Source organism: Culex pipiens, chromosome 2 (assembly GCF_016801865.2).
Source record: "Culex pipiens pallens isolate TS chromosome 2, TS_CPP_V2, whole genome shotgun sequence".
In the NCBI taxonomy this organism is placed as follows: domain Eukaryota; kingdom Metazoa; phylum Arthropoda; class Insecta; order Diptera; family Culicidae; genus Culex; species Culex pipiens.
Genome location: NC_068938.1, coordinates 195,061,136 through 195,084,020, shown reverse-complemented (window position 1 = coordinate 195,084,020; position 22,885 = coordinate 195,061,136). Strand labels below are relative to the sequence as shown.

Below are 22,885 nucleotides of genomic sequence, written 5' to 3'. Positions count from 1 at the left end.
TCTCGCACTTCTGCACGTGCACGACTGAAACGGAGAACTGACTTGGCGTCTCCTTGTGCGCACAAACACTCACACTTTTAAGCAGTTTTCCTCCGATCTTCTTCACAGTCCCAGGCGCTCTGAGTGTGAGCAGCTCGGCCGATCCTCACTGCATTCTCCGTCTCCCTCTTCTAAGATTCCGTTTCTGTCGAGAAGATTTTCAAAAAAGCGCCAGTCAGTTTTTCACTTTTCCTCCGTCAACGTCGATCGTAGTAGACCGGTGTCCACGTGATCGTGGGTAATCGCCGTTGACGCTTCCTTGGATGATCGCGCGTGAGTGAGGACTTTCGCGAGCAATTTGGCGAGTGCAATTTCGCGTTTGATTGTGACCAATTAGCGACTAATCGATGGTGAAGTGTTTGGGAGGGGAGTTTGTGTGATTTTTTTTTTGGTTGGAACAGGTGTAAAATGTCCGTGTACCCCAATTCGCCCAAGTTGATTCTGGATATTAGCAGCAACAGTCAGTTTGAACTTCCGCCAGTGAGTAGTAGTGAGCATCGATCACCGAAGATGATCAAGGTTGAGTCGTACGAGAATTTGGCCGGTCACCACATGATCCATCACCATCACCATCATCCGGCGCTGGGTTCCGTTGGGTCAACCGGTCCGGATTACACAACCCTGATGCCTCCACACTCGCAGCCTACTTCGATGCCCCAGCAATCCGCGATCTACGTGTATCAAACCCCGACGATCGTGACAACCCAAGTACTTCCGGGAGAGCCGCTCAGTGTCCTGACGCCTCCCTTAACTTCGATCAAGAAGCGCAAACTCGACGCCGACTACGACTACGAGTTCGATCAGTCCTCGCTGAGTCCGACGGGATGTGACAACAAACGTCCCCGGTACGATCCGGGAACCGGTTACAGCTACCACCCAGGAGAGTACCTCCCAACCTCCAACGGTTACGTGGTAGTTCCCGAACTGGCCAACTTGGATGACGACAAGCTGTCACACCAGTCCCACCACCACAATCCCCCTCCCATGACCTACTCGGACCCCTCGCAATACGGCATTTACTACCAAAATGACACTCCCTGCAGCATGGAACCCCAAACCCCGTCCAGCAACTCCTCCCCAAACAAACCGGAACTCGACGCCCACCACTTCCAACCCACTCCTTCGTCCTCCTCCACCACCTCGTCCTGCATGATCACCAGCAGTTCTCCCACCCAATCAACCCCATCCGAACCACCGTCCTCCAACGATCCGGATAACGTCAAGCAAAAACCCGGTCGAAAGTCCCGCAGCAACCGGATCCGCAAACGTCAGGTCAGGGAATCGATCAGCTACGAGGAGCTGCAAACGCAGCGGGTGATGGCGAACGTGAGGGAGCGGCAGCGGACGCAGAGCCTGAACGAGGCGTTCGCCTCGCTGAGGAAAATCATTCCAACGCTGCCCAGCGATAAGTTGAGCAAGATTCAGACGCTGAAGCTGGCGTCGAGGTGAGTTGAATATTTTTGAAGAAAATGGGTTTATGGGCTTAGTATTACTTTTCAGTACTGTTATTTTTGGTGGTAAAAAGTAGGCCGTTTCGTCATTAATAAGTAATGTCACAGTGAAATTGTAAAATAGTGTTTTTGCAATTCCGCCGTGATACTACTTACTTTTCCTGTTATTCGCGAGATAATAAACGGCCTACTTTTCTCTACGAAAAATAACAGAATGGAACACGGCGTGTTTTCTAGAACAACCTTTTCAGGAAAAAATAGTCATCGCTACTTTCAAATGTGTCTTATAGGAAATTTTCTCAGCTATCCAATGCTTCTAAGAGCGAAATGTTTCATCGGGAAATTTCTGAGATATCTCTATTTTAAGTTTTTTGTTTTAAATTCCTGTATTATTTATTGGAAACTTTATACTAACAGTTCAGAAAACTTATCAAATGATGTGTTTCATGTGTCAATTACACATCAAAATGTGCAAAATAATTCAAGAAACAACTTTGTAGAAGGTTGCAAACCGCTTAACATTTTGAAAATTTTGTTTTATCTGGGTTTTTGGATATATAGAATTTATTCAGAACTTAAAATCATAAAACCGTATTAATATATTTTTTACAAGAATTATTAAAATATTACATATTTTTTGTTTTGGTTTGGGTTATTTTTTGTGTACAAATATCACGTGTCTGCTCTGATTTAGCTTGTTCAACCGAAACTTTGGCAGGTTTGTGATTGTTAATGGTGTTATTGAAATTTAATGAATAAATTTGATATTTTCTTAAGCAAACATTAACCAGGAGCATAAATACAAATATGTTTTAAAATCGAAAATATACTACATATTACTGTTGCAAGCTTCAAAAGTCTTATTTTCATGATTTTAAAATAAAGATGAAATTTTATAAAATGTTTACTGAAAATGCACTTAAAAGTAGTAATAAAACTCGAGTCTTTCAACTCAGAATGCTGAAAACACCGTCACAAACTTTTTTTTTGTTTGAACAAAAATTAAATATTATTTTAACAAAAAAAAACAAACAGAGACTTTTTTTCCAAACTATTAGAACAAAAATCAAGGTACATATAAAAAAAATTAAAAAAGATGAGATTTAAATATAAGACTTCTAAAATATTGCTAATACAAAAAAACTAAAACAATAATTTCATACTAATGAAAAGTATTTCTCCTAAAGCTTGCAACAGTAGTTTGCAGTTCAATTTCTAAAATTAAACATGTTTTGAATCCATGCAACTGGTTGATATTTGGCTAAGGAAATATGATAGTTATTCATAAAAATCTAGGTATACCCTATCAATCACAAACCTGCCATAGTTTCGGTTGAACAAGCTAAATCAGAGCAGACCGGTGTTATTTGTACACAACAGTTATGTAATAATCTATTTGTTCTTGTACAAATCATATTTAACTACGGTTTTATGATTTTTATTTCTGAATAAATCCCATATCTTCAAAATCCGGTTAAAACTTCATTATTCTAATGTTTAGCGAATTGCAACCTTCTACAAAGTTGTTTCTTGTCTTATTTTGCACATTTTGATGAGTAAATGACATATGAAACACATGATTTGACAAGTTTCCTGGACTGTTATTTAAAAGTTTCCAATAAATGATTAAATATTTTAAAACAAAAAGCTTAAAATTGAGATATCTCAGAAATTTCCCGATGAAACATTTCGCTCTTAGATGCATTGGAAAGCTGAGAAAATTTCCTATAAGACACATTTGAAAGTAGCGATGACTATTTTTTCTCCTTAAGGTTGCCCAGAAAAAACGCCGTGGGAAAATTAAAACCTTTCAAAACCAGTGCTGAAAATTCCTTCTTTTCAGCACTGAAATGGGTGCTGATCTTTTCAGCACTAGTATCGAAAAGTAACTTTTTGAATATATTTTTGCTTTGAACGGTGGATTTACTTAACACATTTATGGATGTTTGTCATAAAGTTCAATTTAAAAGACGTTTCTCGGTATTGCAAAAAATGTTGTAAGCAACTCGTTGCAAAACTTGATTTTCTCAGCACTCGTCGTATTTATCGAACACGGTAGACTTCGTTGGATAAATGTACGACTCGTGCTGATAAATATATTTTTGGCAACCTGTAGCATAAACTACTATTAAATGTTTTGATTTTCTAGATAAAAATACATTTTTTAAGAAGGATTTAAAAAAAAATTAAAGTTAAGGTCTAATACCTATATTGCGTATCCTTTTCTTTAACAAAACAAAAACAATTTTTTTAAATTGCATGCCTAATATATAACATATGCAAACTATTAATTAGTTCATGAATAAATTATAAATCAATAAAAGAAATGTTTATGTTTTCGCCCAATCTGACTTATATTTATAAAACCAGGTTTCTTAAAAGGCCTAAAAATACAGATTTAGAAAATATTTTTCAAAAATAAAAAATGAGCCAATAATCATAAATATTTGACCATGATACCAGGAATAGTCAACTAAAAGAATCTTTGAAAACTTTTTTTTCAATTTATTTTTTAAATTTAAATTCCGGTCGATCGAACGATAGTCAGATCAGTAAAGACCCTACAAGTAATTTATAAGGAAATTTTCTAAGCTACTTTTCAGGCTGCTATTATGTTTTTTTTTTAAATTATGAAAAAATGTAGCACGTTGTGAAAAAAATTACCAGTTTTTCAAAAAAAGCATTCTGTTGACCTTAATTGCAAATACAATTTTGTGGCACAATTTATTTTTTAAAATTTAAAATCATGTTTTTGAAATTTTTCTGAAATATTATATTTCTAAATCATTAATCTTGCTTAATAAAGAACCTTCTTATTATTAAAAAAATGTTTTCTATTTCTTAATTCTGATGTTTCTATCCTTTATGTCCAATTCGAGTTCATGGACATTTGTATAATTTGACTGTTCGAGTGCCAGTTTTATTCATTTCCAAATGAATAAATAATCTAGCGCCGCCATATTGGCCGCCATTTTGGATTGCAAATTCCGTATCATTGAAGGATGGTGTCAAACTTAAGTACAACTTTATTTACGGGCTTTATCGGTAGTTTTCGGTGAAATTAAACTCACAAATTAGAAGAAAGAAATGAAACTGATAGGTGGATAGATGACTAGTGTCTTAGAAGAAGATTGAAAAGGACGGAAACTAAGTCAGCGAAAGGGCCATATGAGAAAGCGTACGGTTGACCGTCCTGGAGTCATTTGGATGACACACAGGGATGATTTGTCTGTGTACACTTACTGAGGTTGCGACTCAGTACTTGTACACAGCCAAATTAGAAGGTTAAAAGACCTGATCACACACGTACGCTTTCTCATATGGCCCTTTCGCTGACTTAGTTTCCGTCCTTTTCAATCTTCTTCTAAGACACTAGTCATCTATCCACCTATCAGTTTCATTTCTTTCTTCTAATTTGTGAGTTTAATTTCACCGAAAACTACCGATAAAGCCCGTAAATTAAACAATGCAAGGTGATTAAAACAATTTGGGTAAATAAACAATCAGTCCCAATACTGAGCACTTAAGTACAACGACCCTATATAAACGATTTTTTTTGAGTTGAATAACGTCTTACTCGAAGACTGGAGAGCCCATCTGAAAAACTTTGGAGTTCGTCAGATTTCAAACTCTTTCTTTCTCCTACCAGACAAATTGAATATTGACATTTTGTCAACAATTTTCTATCAAACTCCAACTTTTAGCTCATTTTTTTAACTATTGGATAAAAAAGTTTAAAAATGTTTTCAAAATGCTCTAAAATTTTCAAGCAAAATGTGCGCTTCCTAAACGTTGCCATGAACTTTAAGTACACCCAAAGGAAAAATATATCTCAAAATCTGCAACAGTGGATTTGCTGCAGAAAATGTCACATTTTATAACATTTTTTGCAGCAAGCCCGTAGATCATTTTTGCCCGCGTGTAAACATTTCAGCGATCTGCAGTTCTCACCAACACATATAATGCTGGCCCGTCCCCGAGCAACACTCCAAAGAGAAGCATATGTTGGTGCTCTTTCACTCACTATTCATCAAGCGTCCATGGCGCGGTAGTAGCGTGTCGGATCAATAATCAAGAAGTTGGTGGTTCAATCCTCGTTCAGTTAAGGGTTTTTTTTTGTGAAATTCAACCAAAAAGCCGTCGGTAATGTCGATAATTGTCGGTAACAGGCAAAAATGTCATACCCCATATCGCAAAAAATGCATGAGGACAGTTTTCATGCAGATTCTGATATACTTTCATGCCGCCATGCATCACAATCATGCGACCGCCGTTTGGGTGTAGGTATTTTTAATGGAAATTTAGCATAGATTTCTAGTTCTTCTCGATATTGAGTAATTCTCTACGTTTCCGAAATCGATTTGTCTTTGTATTTTTTTGATTCGAATGAAACTCTATACATAAAATTAAGATTTGAATAAAACTCTATACATAAAATTTAGAAATTATTTTAAATGTTGTTAATCTATGCATGGCCATTCGCCACTGGATTTTTAATTAAAAGAGCCGAATAGTTCTCAAAAGCTTCACTTTTAACATTGAAAATCGAACCAATTGTTGAAAAATAGGTCTAGTTAGATGACTGAGAAAAACTAATTTTGAACAAAATTTAAAATTGAATGAACTGCATCATGACATTCAGCACTCCGACCAACAAAATAAAAAAAATAAAAATTGTGCGAAAATACAGCAAACAAAATTGTATTGAGCATTGTTAGGAAAAACTAATTTTGCTCATTGGCTTCATTCAAAAACAACAAAATTGAAAAAAAATGCGAAAATTTATTCGATTATTCAAAGTCGGGACCGTGGTGTAGGGGTAAGCGTGATTGCCTCTCACCCAGTCGGCCTGGGTTCGATCCCAGACGGTCCCGGTGGCATTTTTCGAGACGAGATTTGTCTGATCACGCCTTCCGTCGGAAGGGAAGTAAATGTTGGCCCCGGTCTAACCTTTGAGGTTAGGTCGTTAGCTCAGTCTAGGTGTATGAGTCGTCTCCCTGGGTCCTGCCTCGGTGGAGTCGATTTTTTTTTTTCAAAGTTAAATGTTAGCTGGAACTTCTAATAATCGAGTCTGGACTGTAGATGTAGCTTTCCATAGATTCAAAAATTCATTTTATGATTTGTATGGAGAAGTTCATGAGTTTAACATACACAGCAAAAAAGTAGTAATCCCTTGGTAATCCAGCTACGTGTTAAAGGCCTGGGTGTAAAATAAATTATACGTTACAAGCCTTACCCGACAAACTTCGTTCTGCCTTTTTTTCGTTTGTTGACGTTTTTAACTTTTTTGCTTGTTCAGCCTCCTGTGATCAAAATTTTATTTTACGTTGCTTTTTCCATACAATTTGCCGATGCTCCGGAATCGATTCCAGAGTGGTCAAAGTGTCAATTAGTTAGCGTATAAACCTTCCTTGGGCTTTTACGAACCCAACGCAACAAAGAGCACATCGATCCGACGTTCCGTGTTGAATTGATTCGCGTTCGAACAAAACCGTCGAAATTTTTTATATATATAGATTTTATGAAATTATATGCGTCATATATGCGTTCATCATTTAAATTCTTCATAGGTCTGATGGCCGAGCGAGCTAAGGCGCTAGTCCTTTCTGTTTGCTGGGTTTGATTCCCGTCGGTTGCGACTTTTTTTTTGTGTTTACAAGAATTGTACATGCAGTTTGTAATATTAATTGTCTTTTTTCACAAAGGTGATGTGATTTTACCATCCCATTTTTTGCTGTGATAGGGAATGTATGGAGAAATCTTTATTAAAATAACAATTAGGTTGTTTCAATAGAAGCAAATGAATTCAGTATGAGCTTTTAAATGGCGTAATCCCATTTCACCGACTAATGAATTTCCTCAAGCCTTCCAACATTTCAAATAAAACTCAACTGGGAAAAAATCAACACATCATCCCTCAAACCAATCCCGCAGACGATGCTACCTAATCCATCGGCTCACCCGTCAAGTTGACGGGTGGTGATGACGTAAGATCAACACCGCGCTTGACGGGTGGGAAAATATTGTGGTAATGCTTCCTGCTTTTTCCTGCGACCACGGAAAGACTTGAGCCCCGATGACATCATAAAGTTTCCTCTGGGATTAGCGCGGCGAACAACATGTCGGTGTAGACGGAGGTTTGAGGGACTTGCTGAGCATTTAAAACCACAGAAAATGCGAGGAAAAATGTTGTTCGATTCCAGAAACCAAAAAACGCGAAACATGTGTTAAACGCTCGTCAAATTGATGTTGAGAAGTCGTGTTTTTCAATTTTTGTTGGTGTTTGCATAAGACTATGGTTTTGTGTTATTTATGATTTTTATAAGCACAATATTAGATATTTAAACTTGAATTATCGGTGTTTTTTTTTCTTCAAATTATCAGTGCAAAGTGTGTCCAAAAGTAGATCATGTCTGATTTTAAACATTTTTACATTAAAAGTTAAACATTTTGAGTATCCGCTTCACTTCATGACCTTCTCCTTGTCCTCTCTTTGCAACATCCTTCATCCATGTGTCAAATTTCAGCGTCGCACTCGCTCTTCTTGATCTTCCTTTGCCAAGATGCCGCTCGTTTATGATCTTTCCCGTTTTCTTTTCCAACATTTTTTCTTGTCTCTTTTTTTTTGCATTTACTACGCATATTCAAATTAAAATTATGCTTCCCTCGCCAGAGAGTAGCGCAGTTGTCTTTGCTCTTTGTTCCCGAAGCAAAAAACAACAAAAAATGTCACTTTCTGTGGGAACACACCCATCCCGCTGGTCTCTAATGTTTCAGAATGTTTCAAACAAAAAAAACATGCCCACTCTCGCCGAATGAGCACTATTTTAGGAGTTTTGTTTCCATTCCGGCAGCGCGCCCGTCTCTCGTCACGTCGTGATCATGATAAACGACTCCGAAAAGTGTGAGAAACGGCTTTTATGCGATCCGCGGGCCGATTTTTGCGAGCTGTCAGAACAGACCATGCTGCTCCATTCTTCAACTCTTGACTTTTTTTTGATAAGGTCCTATAAACAAATGTAAACATTGAGTGTATCCCTTTCACACCTTATGTCAAAGTCGATCGGAGTAAGCGGGATACACACAATGTTTACATTTGTTTATAGGACCTTATAAAAAAAAAAGTCAAGAACTTATGTTTGGCCCGCGCAAAAGGTTACGACTAAAATCCATCATCTCTTTTTCGAAAGAAGCCAAGTGTCTCATTTCACGAGGGGAAGCAACGTTTTTATATTCCTTTGGCAACATTAATTGGAAGTGACTAAGTTTGGAAGAAGACAAACTGTCAGCCGAAATGGGAGTGGATTTTGTGTTTTGATTTTTTTGGGACAGACATTTTGCTGCATATTTGCTGGAAATTTGTGGGACGGGGGTCAGCCATGATGCTAGTCAAGAGATTTGGCATTTGTATGAAAAAATTGAAATGGCAAGCAAATTTGGCTTAAAAAATGCTTATAGATTATAACAAAATCATGCATAAAAATAAATGTTTTTTTATTTGTTTTATTCAACACTTTGTTTACTTCTCAATTGTAAGTCATACTTGATCAGCAAATTATTGTTAAATTTGTATTTTTAAAGGATGACATACATATAAATCGAATGTGCGAAAAAAGGTCGAATGGACAAAAGGTCGAAATGGGGAAAAACGTCAAAAGGACAAAAGGTCGAATGTGAAAAAATAAAACAAATAATAACAGTGAAAAAATAAAAAAAATATTCTTAAAAAAATATTTTTTTGCAAACAAATCAGATTTGTTTCTGTGAGTTTATCCATCCTTTTAGCAATGATTTTTTTTTCACGTTTTCAAGTTATTCTTCCAAACCATTTTTTGAGAAGTTTTCATTTCTCTAAAAAGTATTAATTTTTGTAATAATATTGTGAGTTATCACATCCTTCAAACTTGAGCAGTTCTTTAAAAAAACCGGAAAGCTCTTAAATAATTCCAATACCAACCTATTCTCGATTTTCGTAGAATTTTTGTGAGTTTTTTTTTTATTTTTTTCAAAAAAGAGCCTTTTTGAAAAAAATCGACTTCAGAATTTTTTTAAGTATTTTTTTCAGACAGCCTTTTTATGATTGCCGCAATGTTTTTGTGATTTTTTTTCCGTTCTTAAAAATATGAGCGGTTGTTTGAAAAAAAGTTAAACTTCTGAAATTTGTCTTATGTCCTGTCGTATAATTTCTGTGAGTTTTTCTTTCCTTCAAACATGAGTAGCTCTTTTAAAAAAGTCGACTTCTAAATATTTTATAAGTTTTTTTATTAAACAACCTATTCTTGACTGTCTTAATTTTCTTTTTAAAAATACAGCTTTTAAAATATTTTGTAAGTCTCTATTTTATTTGTAAAAAAAATAGTTGGAATATTGTCGAGAGTTTCGAAAAATAAAAAAGTCTTGCTTCTTAAATATTGTTGCAAATTAGCAAATTTAGCTGCATGTATAAAAAAATCGATCGTATTTATTTATATTTTTAAAGATAACCCCTCCTAAGCCATTCCAAACACCATTCCGTAACTGCTTTTCAATATTTATGCATTCAGGCTCATATCAAATAGTAGTTTATGCAACAAGTTGCAAAAAGATAATTTTTTCAGCACGAGTCGTACATTTATCCAACGAGGTTCACCGAGTTGGATAAATACGAAGAGTATTTTTTTTTTTGTAAAATGTTTTTTATAATTCAACTTTTTGTCCATTCGAACTTTTGTCCATTCAGCCTTATTTCTTTCGACCTTTTGTCAAACATTCGTGTAAATTGGCAAAAAACTCGGAAGTTGGTATGAGCTCACATTTATACTATGTTTGATTATGTTTTCAGGCTATTAAAATTTTCATTTTCATCAATTTTTCAAATGTTTATTTAAAAAAAGCTTTTTTATGATTTTCATATAAAAATTTGTCAGCTTTAACATTTTTAAAAAAGCAAACTTCGTCATGCAGACGAGATATGGCTACCCTATTGACAAAACAAAAAAAATACGAGTCTAATTATTTAGACCAAGAAATCCCCAGTCCGAGATTTGTTTTGTTATTAGCCGTGCAGTTTTCGTGAGGAATGACTGTTAAGAATTTAAAGAAGTCGGAATCACAATTATTAAACATGGTATTTCAGTGGATTTATCAACCTTTTATATTACCGAAAAGTTTAGAACGAATCTTACTCGACTCCAAATTACAAAAACAAAAAAAAATCTCTGCAACACAACACGTGATAAACCCAACTTAGACAAAGCCACTAACGCACACACACACTTTGGCTGCGCACAATAACTGTGACGTGAATGATGTGAGAAAAAGGTCCCTCCCCAGAGTTGGTTCCGGATGTTTCGTCGCAGTCTCGCTGAGCTGAGTAGAGTCGATAATTTATAGCTCTTTTTTGTCCACAATTTTTCACGATGCGCACAGAGGAGGCAAGTGAGTTTTCCGAACGCAAGAAAATGAAACGGAAAAATGACAAAGTTTATTACGATGATGAGGGGCGGGTTTGGTTCCGGAAAGGCGTCAAGTGATTAACTAGTGTTAGTAGCTCGAAACGATTTTAAATTGTTTTTTCTTTGAAGGGGGGAACATCTGGTCACTTTTTTTCGGGATGGAGACGCCTGGTGCTTTTAAAAATAATCAGAAAATATGTTTTCAAAAAGAATAAGTTTGACTTGTTTGATAAATGATTTTCAAACAAAGTAACAAACTGACAACAAATCATCGGTGTCAACCCGTTAAGCCCGGTCCACAACTGGCTTGTGCTGTCAGTATAGTGGCGATAATTAATTCCTCTAAATCACCTCAGCTCGTTTCACCCCGGGAATGGCTTATTTAGTCGGACATACTAGAATCATCACGGGGAAGAGGACGGCCCAACTGAGCAGCACGCAGATTTACGAGCATAATTTTCCCGGAATGAAATATTTAGAAACGAGTGAAAGGAAAAATAAACAAAATTATGGATCTCACGATTTTCATTCGAGTTGTGGGGGGAAAAGGGGGATGGGAGGGGGACATTTTCCCACCCAATTTCCCCCGGCTCACCTCGTCGTTTGTGAGACTCTACCGGGAACTGTAAAATGATCCACTCTGAAGTTTCTGTTTAGTTCTGCGCCTTGGATCGTTTGAACGACGACGCGCCTTTGATATACATTATTTATAATGATGATGTTGATGGGATTTCAAATAAAACTTAAGCGAATATTTAAGTATCGTAAATTTCATTGACACGTTAAGGGGGAGGAGAAGGCTGAGCGGTGGGAATGGAAGAGGGTTCACTGGAAAATTAGATCATTGCAGTAGTGATTTTTAGATCCTTAGAGCCTACGCCGTGTTAGGGTGGTCCAAAAGATGACAATTTTCGTCGTTTGGGATGCAAATGATAGGTTATAAGCTGGGCATTTAAGCAAACATAATTTGAGGGTCTAAAAATCAAACCTGAACTTTGAATAAGTCACTGAAATAAAATACACGCCACTTCTATCAGGTTTTACGAATTTTAATTTAAAATTTTATTTTGTACGTGTTGTTTCGTTTTTTCGTTCATAAATTTGTGGAAAAATACATTTGTATTTTATACTATTTGTTTTTCCTTAAAAAATACAAAAATAATTTATTGAAACTCTTTTTTTGAAAAATGGTCAAAACGTCAAAATGTTCAAAACTGGTAGCATGAACCGATTTTCCAGACAATTTTACAAACTTGATTTTTCAGTCTCGTTTTTTTTTACCGGAAAGCTTGTCCAATGAAAATTTGCATATTTATTTTGGCTGAAACTAAGTAAATTTTACAAGCTTATGAGACATTTTTCCAGAAATCGTTCCATTTGAATATTTTTTTCGTACTTCTTTATTTGCCCTAAACGTTGTAGGCGTTTTCCCTTTGAACAAAGATGCTATTTTGCGTTAATGTTTGTTTATACAAGATTTTGTATAAACGTGAAAGATGACGATACAAAAATGTATTTTGGTGGTCATACAGTCATCCCTCATGTTCGGAACAGTTTACAGATCGGCCAATGTTCAAAAAATCATAGTAAATCGATAGTTGAACTTAATGATTCGCTTTTACCTTCATTTGAAAGCTTTAATTGCGATCTTTCGAATGCTCGTATCGAACAACTGCAAATTTTAACTTCTATATCAAGTTTTTGATGAAAAACTTTGATCCTTGAAATCCAATTCGGAAAACTTTTTTCTTACGGATGTAAACAAACTTTGGTTCTCTCCATGAGTACATATTTTTTACAAAATAATAACTTCACGCAATGAAACCAACGAAATTCAGTTTAGTTATATTTTATCCATGGTCAGATAACTTTTTTTTTGTGAAAATATTTTGTGTCGTTGGTTCACTCATACAAGGCTCATACAAGGCATACAATTTTGGCAGCTGTCCATACAAAAATGGTACGTAAATGTTCAGAAATCTGTATCTTTTGATGGAATTTTCTGATTGATTGATATTTTCAATTTTCAATTCGGTTTTATTGGTGAATTATCAATATACAATAAGTTCTTTTGGAATACATAACAGAGTTTTGGAGTTCCTTTCAGCTGTGTGTTACATCATAATCCATTTTGGAACAATTGTTGCTTGTAGTTAAGGGGTTACCGAAAGTAAGAAAAAGACAAGAAAAAAAAAACTTACTAAAATTGCAAGGGAAAGGGGATAGAAATAGAGAAAGCTTAAAACTAGATCACAATTTTTTATCCTTTATAGATGTGCTTAATCATTAATTCCCCGAGGGCTAGAAATTGCTCCGCCTTGTTACGGCAGCTCCGAAACCGCGTCATCATCTCCCCCGCGAGAGCAAAGAACTCCGGCAGGGTAAAGAGATCTTCCCCGGTGACTTCTTGCTGGGCCGCATTGCCGCTACCGGCAGCGACCACGATGGCAAACGATCGCCCCCAGCCAGGAGGGAACGCTGAATTGTCCGCTGGAACCGTTCGCTGGCCAGCTGCAGGAACGGCTGCACTCGCACTTCGCTGAGAAGGGTGGGACGCTGCTGCTTTCTTCTTCCTCTTTTCCTGCTCCTCGAGGTAGGACTTGCGCGCGACGCATCCGCGGTAATTACCGGTATGGTTACCGCCGCAGTTCGCGCACTTCACGCGCGGCTTGGTTTGTTCTGCGTTTTCCCCCAAGTCCGCCTTTCGTGGCAGTGCGCACACCTCCGAGAGGTGTGACTCACCGCACTTCACGCAGCGGGGCCGGCGGTTGCAGTTCCGCGAGCCGTGGCCGAATTTCTGGCAACGGTGGCATTGCGCTGCGTCCGTCGGATTTTTGGAGTAAAACCGCCAGTTTACCCAAAAACCGTCCAACGCCTTAGTCCGCCGCAGGTCTTGAAGTTTGACGGTGCCGCGATCGAAGTACAACAGGTACAGTGTGTGTGTACCTGTAACGGTTGTCTTCCGCGAGAGGACTTTTATGTCTCGCGGCGTTATTCCGACACCCGAGAGGTGCTCCTTGAGGTCGGAGGTCGGGCGGTCTTGGTACCCCTGCAAGACGATCTTAACAGCGGTCTTCTGCACGGGGTCGAATGTGTAGAATTTGAAGTTTTTAAGATTCAATTTCTCCACAACCAGGTCGAAGTTCTTTTGGTCAAATGTGAACACTTGCACTGACGATTTACCTATTTTGAGGCAGTACACGAGGCCTTCCAGCTGCTCGTCAACATCGTCCGCCAACGTGTCCAAAACAAAAATTGGTGGTGGTCGTCGTTCCTTTGGAGTAATTACTTTTTTTGGCGAAATCACTTTCTTCCGTGCACGACCATGGTCGTCGTCGTCGTCGGTAGTGCTACCGTCGGTGTTGTTGTTGTTGCTTTCCTCGTCACTCAGTCTCGCGAACTTGTTACTGGTGGGAATGTTGGCGGATGTTGAAGCGCCATCGGTCGACGGATTGCCGGAAGTAGCTGAACGGAGCCTAATAGGGCTGCGATCCTGGACGCGGTAATTAGCGTGTAATAATTTCGGGTCAAATCCTTTGGCGCACACACTCCCAGGCGCGATGGCGGACGACGCGGCGTTGGTTTGTTTACCTTTTTGCACACGGCCGGTAGACGAACTTCGCGGGTTTTTCGAGGCCGTACTCGAACTGCCACGGCCACGGCCGGCCCTTGGCATGCTGGTGGAGCAAACTCGCGGCTAATCACGGTAAATTACGGCGAAAAATTTCGAAAAAACGATGGAGCACTGAGCACTTGACTGCTGCTTGCACTCGTGCGTACACGGAGGTGGATTGATTGATATTAATTTTCCAAAATCATTACTTTTCTAATATATGAAATTTTTACTTTTCTAATATTTGAAATTTTTTGATGTGTTTCTAGGGAACAAAATCCGCAACTTTTGAGCCATAGATAAGCATGGTTAAAAATGTTACCACCGAGTTTGAATTTAAAAAAAAATTACCGGATTTTTTAAAATTTCAATCTGAGATGTTAAGCAAACATCATTTGATGATCATAAAAATGATTAAAAATATCTCGTTGTCAGCGTTACTCTTTTCAACGCGCCAAAACTAAAGATTCACTGCCACGTGCAGCTTGAATTTTAACACACCGGGCCGTAAAAAATCTGCATAAGTTATGTTTCCCCACAATGATCGTTTCTTTAAAAAAAAAACTTCAATGCACCGCAAAATGACGTAAGCGATAATTTGTTGATTTCCCAGTATGCAAAAACCTTGCCCGTTACGTCACTTTGTCAACTCACGCCCGGCTGTCGCGTGCTTGCACATTTTGCATCTTTCACGTAACGACGCCGTCCTAAAGATAGAACCTGCTTCCAGACGGCCCTTTTTCGCTGCTGGGAGTACACTTTTCCAGTGAACCATGACCAGTGCCAAGAAACGGGAACTTCTTTCTCGCGGTGGAAAGTCGTAAAAATTGTCGTCGTCTTGCCGGGGAGAGAGCGATCCGGAACGATCCTTCTCCTGGTGGCACTTTGGCTTTCGTTGCGGTCGTTAAAACTGACGCAAAGATTGCTTTGTCAGAAGTTTAAAGTTGCATCAATTTAAATTTAAAAAAAAAATATAACTGATTGAAAAACCAACAATTTTGGCAAAAACTACTTCTGTTGTATAAGTATTTAAAAAAATAAATATTTTTTAAAAATAATCTCAAGCAACCACACCGTGTGCCCTCGCGCAGGGAGTTGACAGCCAGAAGTTATAAAAATGTCGCCCATTATTCTCGATTCGCAACTTGTTTCGCCACACGACGACCCAGGAAAGACGACACTTTTGGGGCCATCATTCGCCGTGGAAGCGAGCAGTCTTTCGTCATTCACAAAACTTTGCCAACTTGAGACACGTGAGTGATGGCTAGTGCCAGGAAATGGATCTTTTTGATGTGAAACGGATGTCTGGTATTGTTTTTCTGTGGAAATTGGCGTCCATAGTATGATGATGGCTTAAATTTCACTGCAAATTTGAGATGAATCATTTGTTCGCAAATCATGGGGTCGCTTTTTGTCTCTACATTTAAGATTTTCACATCTATTTCGTGAACCACTGGGCATTTATCTATCTATATATAAATATATATATATATATATATATATATATATATATATATATATATATATATATATATATATATATATATATAAAATTTCGACGGGTTTGTTCGAACGCGAATCAGTTCAATACGTAGCATCGGATCGGAGCGCTCTTTGTTGCGTTGGGTTCGTATAAGTCCAAGGAAGGTTCTTACGCCAAAAAGTGACAACTTTGGCCACTCTGGGACCGATTCCGGAGCATCTGCAGATTGTATGGGAAAATTTACGTAAAATCAAATTTTGATCACAGGAGGCTGAAGCCGAAAACGTCAACAAACGAAGGCAGAACGAAGTTTGTCGGGTAAGGCTTGTTTATTTTATAATTTTTTACGCAGTGAAATAATCTAAATAACATTACGTCTTAAATGTATAACTTTTCAGTGTCAATAACAACAATACCACTTACTTACTTGTTTAATTTCATGTTTTTAACCAGAATAGAGGGGTACATGTACAAAATGTAAATATACAGCAGAAATGGCCAAAGTTTTTAACGGCATGATTCGAAAAAAAAGTTCCCCGTCAAAAAACCCAGTTTTTATTTAAAAAAATTGAAAACAGAGCTTCATTATTTTTTGATATATTATATAAAATTTTCCGAGGAATCAGATAAACAAAATTTCAGACATAGGCTCTTTGGTCCCGAGACCTTCAAACAGCATTTTTAGTTTTCATACGACCTTTTCAAATGCTAAGCTAGATTTTTGAAACTTCTTACTATTTTTCCCAATTAGCCAAACTAATCACCTTTCTGGTTTGTGCGAAAATCGACGAAAATTGCCATTTTTCGGACCACCTTAACACGGCGTAGGTCACCCTAACGGCAAAACAAAAAAATACGGGTCAAATTATTTCGGCCAAGGAACCCCCAGAAAAATGTTGAGCCCGATCGGAGAACCTTTTTTCGAATCATGCTGTTTTCGTGGGGAATTTCTGTATAAGTCGCCAATGTCTCTATACAAACTTAGCTTCGGCAAAGTTGTAAATTATGTAAATAAGGATCTTTAAAAAAAAGGGAATTTAAGGAGAAAACTATTTTTTTAATTTATTTTTTCAAAAACTCAATTTATCCACACTTGATACTCATTTCACTCAAAATTTGGAAGGGGTAATTTTGGAAGGTTGAATATTACCTCTTGTCACTGAATAAATGACATTATATCAGAAAAGCGGTAAAATTACACATTTTCAGAGGAGAAATTACACCTTTTTTCTGACATAAAAAAATTACCCTTTCCCAGATGTAATGTTACCATATTTTTTTTACTGTTCACCTTGATTTTTTTTAATTATATGGGTACCAAAATAGGCAGTTTCTGAGCAGTGACGGAAATTTTTATTTAATTTTGTCAAAAATATTTTTTTAATGCAAAATTTAATATGCAATCGAAGAGTACTATTGTAAAATTTTCATTAAGTGCACCGTTTCCAAGATATACTTATTTAGAGGGGAAATGATTTCTGAACCAAATACTTTTAAGGCGTCATCCATAAAATATGTCACGCTGTTATATTGCGTGTTATAAGTATAGGAAAAGCGTGACAAAGGGGGGGAGAGGGGGTAAATTTTGGCTGATTTTAGCGTGACGTATTTTATGGATGAAGCCTAAATAGCTGATTAAAATTGCTGCAATATTCTTTATTTTACACTGTCAATTTAATTGACCTTTTTGGTTACTTTTCAAAAAAATAAGAATTAAAAAAATCTAAATCCTACCCAATCTTGAGCAGGTGGGTATAATTGAACAAAGGGTATTTTAGTAACAAGTCTTGTTACAATATCTGATTACAGTGTCATTTTGGCAAAACCCGATTTTGGCATCAATTTATTCTATTCCATATTTCGGCAACACTAAAATTAATTTGATGTTTTGGTCTCAAAATACCTCAAAAATATAAACTTATTAGTTATAAGTCATAATATTTTTTTTTAAAACAAAAATATCTTTATTTTTTTAAATCATCTATCTTATTCATTACATTATTTGTGAATTATTCCTTTAAACCCGTAATCATGATCTTATTATTATTGTTTAGCTTTATTTTTCTGAATTATTCTCAGCAACTCCAAAAACTCGAAGGAACCAAATTGATCAAAAAAAATATTTACGATTTTTGAACTTTGGAACATTATTTTGTATGGGCGCATCCAAAATTTTATAATTAGTATGAACCGATTTGAAATGCATTATAAATTTCTTGGCCAGATAGTTAGAATTCACAAAATTAAATAATGTTTGAAATGGCCTTATTTCATAAATAAAAAGTATAAAATTCGATCAAAAATTATATAGAACACCAAGATTTTTCGAATTATTCAACCGTTTTTTAAATGCTTTGTTCCTCTTCGACAAAGATAATTGAGCAATTTAGTTGAAATATTGTAAAATTGCACTGTTATAATTTATGTATGTAAAGAAATAAGTAATTTGATGAACTTTTCTTCGTTATTCATTTTTCTAGTTAAATTTGCAAATTTAGCATTTTAGGAACCATCGTTGCCTTGATCCCTTCCACAGTTATGGAAAAATAATTATGAATAAAATTTACTTTATTTTGTAAATCCCAACAATTCCAGCAAAACCATAAAGGGAAAATCCAATCAACTTCCTTCGTTTCCACTTTTGAACTTTCAAACTTTCCCAGCTTACCTGGCTTAACAAAAATTCCCAAATTCTTCAATGACTTTCATTTTCAACCCTCTTCTTCACTCTTTCCCTCTCTCTCTTCCCAGGTACATCGACTTCCTGTACTACATCCTCTCGAACAACGAGCTCCCGTCGATGGACGAGTCCGGCCAGAAGCCCCTTTGCACGGGTAGTGGCGCTTCTCCGGCGCTCAGTTCCGCCGCCTTCCAGCTGAATTCCGGTCAGCTTTGCAGTGGCAGTGGCGTAGGAGGTGGAGCTGGTGGAGGAGGTGGGGGAGTCGTCGTGCGCGAAAAACTCAGCTACCTGTTTAGCGTGTGGCGCATGGAGGGCGATTGGAACATTGGCGGGGGAAGCGGAGAGGGGAACAGCCCCGATGACAGCTGCTGCAGCGATAAAGAGTGACGGGGTGACGACTCGAAGGGATTTGTTTTAAGTGAAAGTATTATTTAGCGCTAAGGTACGGTTCCTACAAGGTGACACAACAAAAAAAAAGCGCACAAAATAAATCATCAACGTGGTTTAGAAAACGATTCCAAATGAAAAAGAACTTAAAATTTTAATTAATTATGTTAAGATTCTCCTCTTTTTAAATGTAAGTGCTAAAAGCGAAACTTTTCTACTTTGTCCAATCTAACTAATTTAAGTGTTGTTGACGCGCAAAGGCAATCGTTCACTTTGAGTGCGGCTCAAAGTTGATGCGATTTGCAATTGTGGTCAAAAGTTGTTTCTCTCAAAATCATACCAAAGTGGGTGTACGCGCACAGAAAGTATAATTCCTTTAGATGGTGACCTCTAGAGCTGATTTTATATGTTTTTAAAAAGTGTCGAACTCCATTCGAAAGCATTTCCATTTTATTACTATTGTATACTTGTAACTTTTTTAGTTTTTCTTGGTTTTCTATCTTTCAATATACTTTAAATAGTTGTGAATGTGACAAAACCGTTAATGAAAATAAGGAAGAGTATTTAGATGATAAGTATTCGTGACTGAATGAAACAGTAAAGTGCCATAACACAAAATTTAAAGCCAAATGCAACAGAAATGTCATCAAAGCTATAATAAATAAGTGACTTGAGCAATGCTGAAAATTATAAAAAAAAACGGTTGAATGGTTTTATTTTTTTCGAAAATCCGAAATCAATTCTGTTCTTGGATGACAAAAGATATAAATTTTAAAACATTTCCTTAAAAAAAGGTGGTGACAAGACAAGACAATGAGACTGATTCCATTTTTTGTTCGGTATGTTGGTTGAGAACCAATTTATACACAGTAAGGAAAAGTGTAACTTTGGCAGGTTGAATATTACCTCTTTTATGATGTAAGTTTACCTCAATTTAGACTGTAAAAGTGACAATAAACCAGAAAAAAGCACATTTTTTTTTAAATATTCTACAAATAATCAATTTTCCCCATTTTATATTCGAGACCAAATTCAGAAATTATTTTAATTAAAATGATTTGAAAATTTCAGAACTCATTTTCTTCAACTCAATTTGCAGAGAGAACATTGCAGGAATTTTTCTTAGCTTTTAAAATTTCTGGGTTGTTTTTCTTCATAAAGTATTAAAAAAAACAAAACCAAAATCCGAAAATAATAATCTAAAATTTACGATACTTAAAGAAATGCACTGCGGAATTCGGTAAAGCATTTTCAATGGCAAAAATAAAATAAATGTTTGTTTAGATTTGATAAGATTTGATTAGATTTGATTAGATTTGATTAGATTTGATTAGATTTGATTAGATTTGATTAGATTTGATTAGATTTGATTAGATTTGATTAGATTTGATTAGATTTGATTAGATTTGATTAGATTAGATTTGATTAGATTTGATTAGATTTGATTAGATTTGATTAGATTTGATTAGATTTGATTAGATTTGATTAGATTTGATTAGATTTGATTAGATTTGATTAGATTTGATTAGATTTGATTAGATTTGATTAGATTTGATTAGATTTGATTAGATTTGATTAGATTTGATTAGATTTGATTAGATTTGATTAGATTTGATTAGATTTGATTAGATTTGATTAGATTTGATTAGATTTGATTAGATTTGATTAGATTTGATTAGATTTGATTAGATTTGATTAGATTTGATTAGATTTTATTAGATTTGATTAGATTTGATTAGATTTTATTAGATTTGATTAGAAGAATGTTGCAGGTCTTTTTTAGATTTGATTAGATTTGATTAGATTTGATTAGATTTGATTAGATTTGATTAGATTTGATTAGATTTGATTAGATTTGATTAGATTTGATTAGATTTGATTAGATTTGATTAGATTTGATTAGATTTGATTAGATTTGATTAGATTTTATTAGATTTGATTAGATTTGATAAGATTTGATTAGGTTTTATTAGATTTGATTAGATTTGATTATATTTGATTAGATTTGATTTGAATTGATTAAGTTTGATAAAATTTGATTAGAATTAATTAAATTTTGTAAAATTGAATTTAGAAAAAAATTCAGAGTGTTTAGATTTCAAACAATTTATCTAGAAATATTAGATAGATCATAATTTGATAAGATAACATTTTATACCGAAAATTTTTGAATGTGGCAGAAAGTTTGTAATTTGGCAACATTCGATACCACTATTATTGTTTAAAATAGATTGAGGATTTTTAAAGCAGTTTTACCTGAAGAATGTTGCAGGTATCTTACAAATGTCGTGTAAAAAAATCAAGCAAAGGCTGATTTTAAGACACAACTGAATCAAATTTGAATATAAATAAACGATGTTTTGTAAAAACAGCAATCCTGGAGTTTTTTTTTGAAAAGGTCCTATAAACCAAATTTTAAGATTTTGCTTTTTGGGTATTTTTTAATACCCCTGACTCAAGGCGGTTTCAAAAACATCCAAAAAGCAAAAACTGGAAATTTGGTTTATTGGACCTTTTCAAAAAAAAAAAAAAAAAAAAAACTCCAGAATTCCCCAAGAAAACAGCATAATTTGAAAAAAAGTTCTCCGATCGGGCTTAAAATTTTTCTGGGGATTCCTTGGCCGAAAAAAATAGACCCGTATTTTTTAGTTTAACCATTAGGGTGACCTGCACCGTGTTAGGGTGGTCCAAAAAATGGCAATTTTCGTCATTTTTCGCAAAAACCACTTTTTTTCAAAAAATCATTTCTCCACGACATTTCATTTGATTTTAGACGCAAAGGAAAGGTGATTAGTTTGACTATTTGGGAAAAATAGTAAGAAGTTTCAAAAATCTAGCTTAACATTTGAAAAGGTCGTATGAAAACATAAAATGCTGTTTTGAAGGTCTCGGGACCAAAGGGCCTATATCTGAAAATGTTTTTATCGGATTCCTCGGAAAATTTCACTTGACATATCAAAAACTGGTGAAGTTATGTTTTCGATACTCTGAGATACGATTTTTTGAAAATAAAAACTGGGGTTTTCGACGCGCAACGCGCAAAAATGGAAAATGACGAAAACGGAAAAAATTGAGCAAGTGTGACATTGCATGTTATAAGTATAGGAAAAGCCTGGCAAAGGGGGAAGGGGGCCGATAACGTTAACAAAAATTTAAAATAAAGTAGAATTTATTAATCTTAATTACATGGAAGTAAAAAAGGAATAAAAAGCTCCTAAAAAAGCATTTTACGAGTTTCCAACTCTACTGGCTGTCACTAAAAATCAAAAGAAGATCACACACTCACAAGAAGAACCTCAATCCAGGCAAAATGAAGTGAGCGATCTAGTGATCGCTACGCTCACCCTCTCTCATTTTATTGCATTCAAACCACGCCCTTAAGCATTCTCCGGTGGCATCTTTTGGAGGAAGGAAAGAGACAGCAGGCGGTGGCGATCGAGCTGCCTGCCAGAACGAGATAGAGCAAATTTGGAACATTCCAAGTGGCGATGAAAGAGAAGGCCGACTACTGCGATCGTGAAAGCTTGCTCGGGAAAAGTTGAGAATGCGCCCAGATGTATGCAAAATGCATGACTAAACATATTTGTTCTAGGGTAGTTTGGGGTAAATCGATTAAACTAATGTTATCGAATGCAATAATGCATGTTCGCTCACTCCAAAACTAGTTCCGAATCAACTGATTGATCAATGAAGGTAAACCAGAAGCAAGCCACAAATCGAATGTCGGTCATAATTCGCATTTGATATGTAATCGTTAACCCTTTCCCAAAATTTATCAATCGAAAAATGTCCCAAGAC

At 36.0% G+C, this 22,885-nt stretch overlaps 1 protein-coding gene across 1 annotated transcript; it reads left to right on the top strand.

The window, feature by feature from the left end:
- On the top strand, window positions 1-19,786 carry LOC120422679 (protein twist). Its single transcript, XM_039586189.2, has 2 exons — window positions 1-1,484; window positions 18,772-19,786. The coding sequence occupies exons 1-2, from the start codon at window positions 448-450 to the stop codon at window positions 19,085-19,087; spliced, it is 1,353 nt and encodes a 450-aa protein (XP_039442123.1). The 5' UTR covers window positions 1-447; the 3' UTR covers window positions 19,088-19,786.
- The last annotated feature ends 3,099 nt before the right edge of the window (window positions 19,787-22,885 follow it).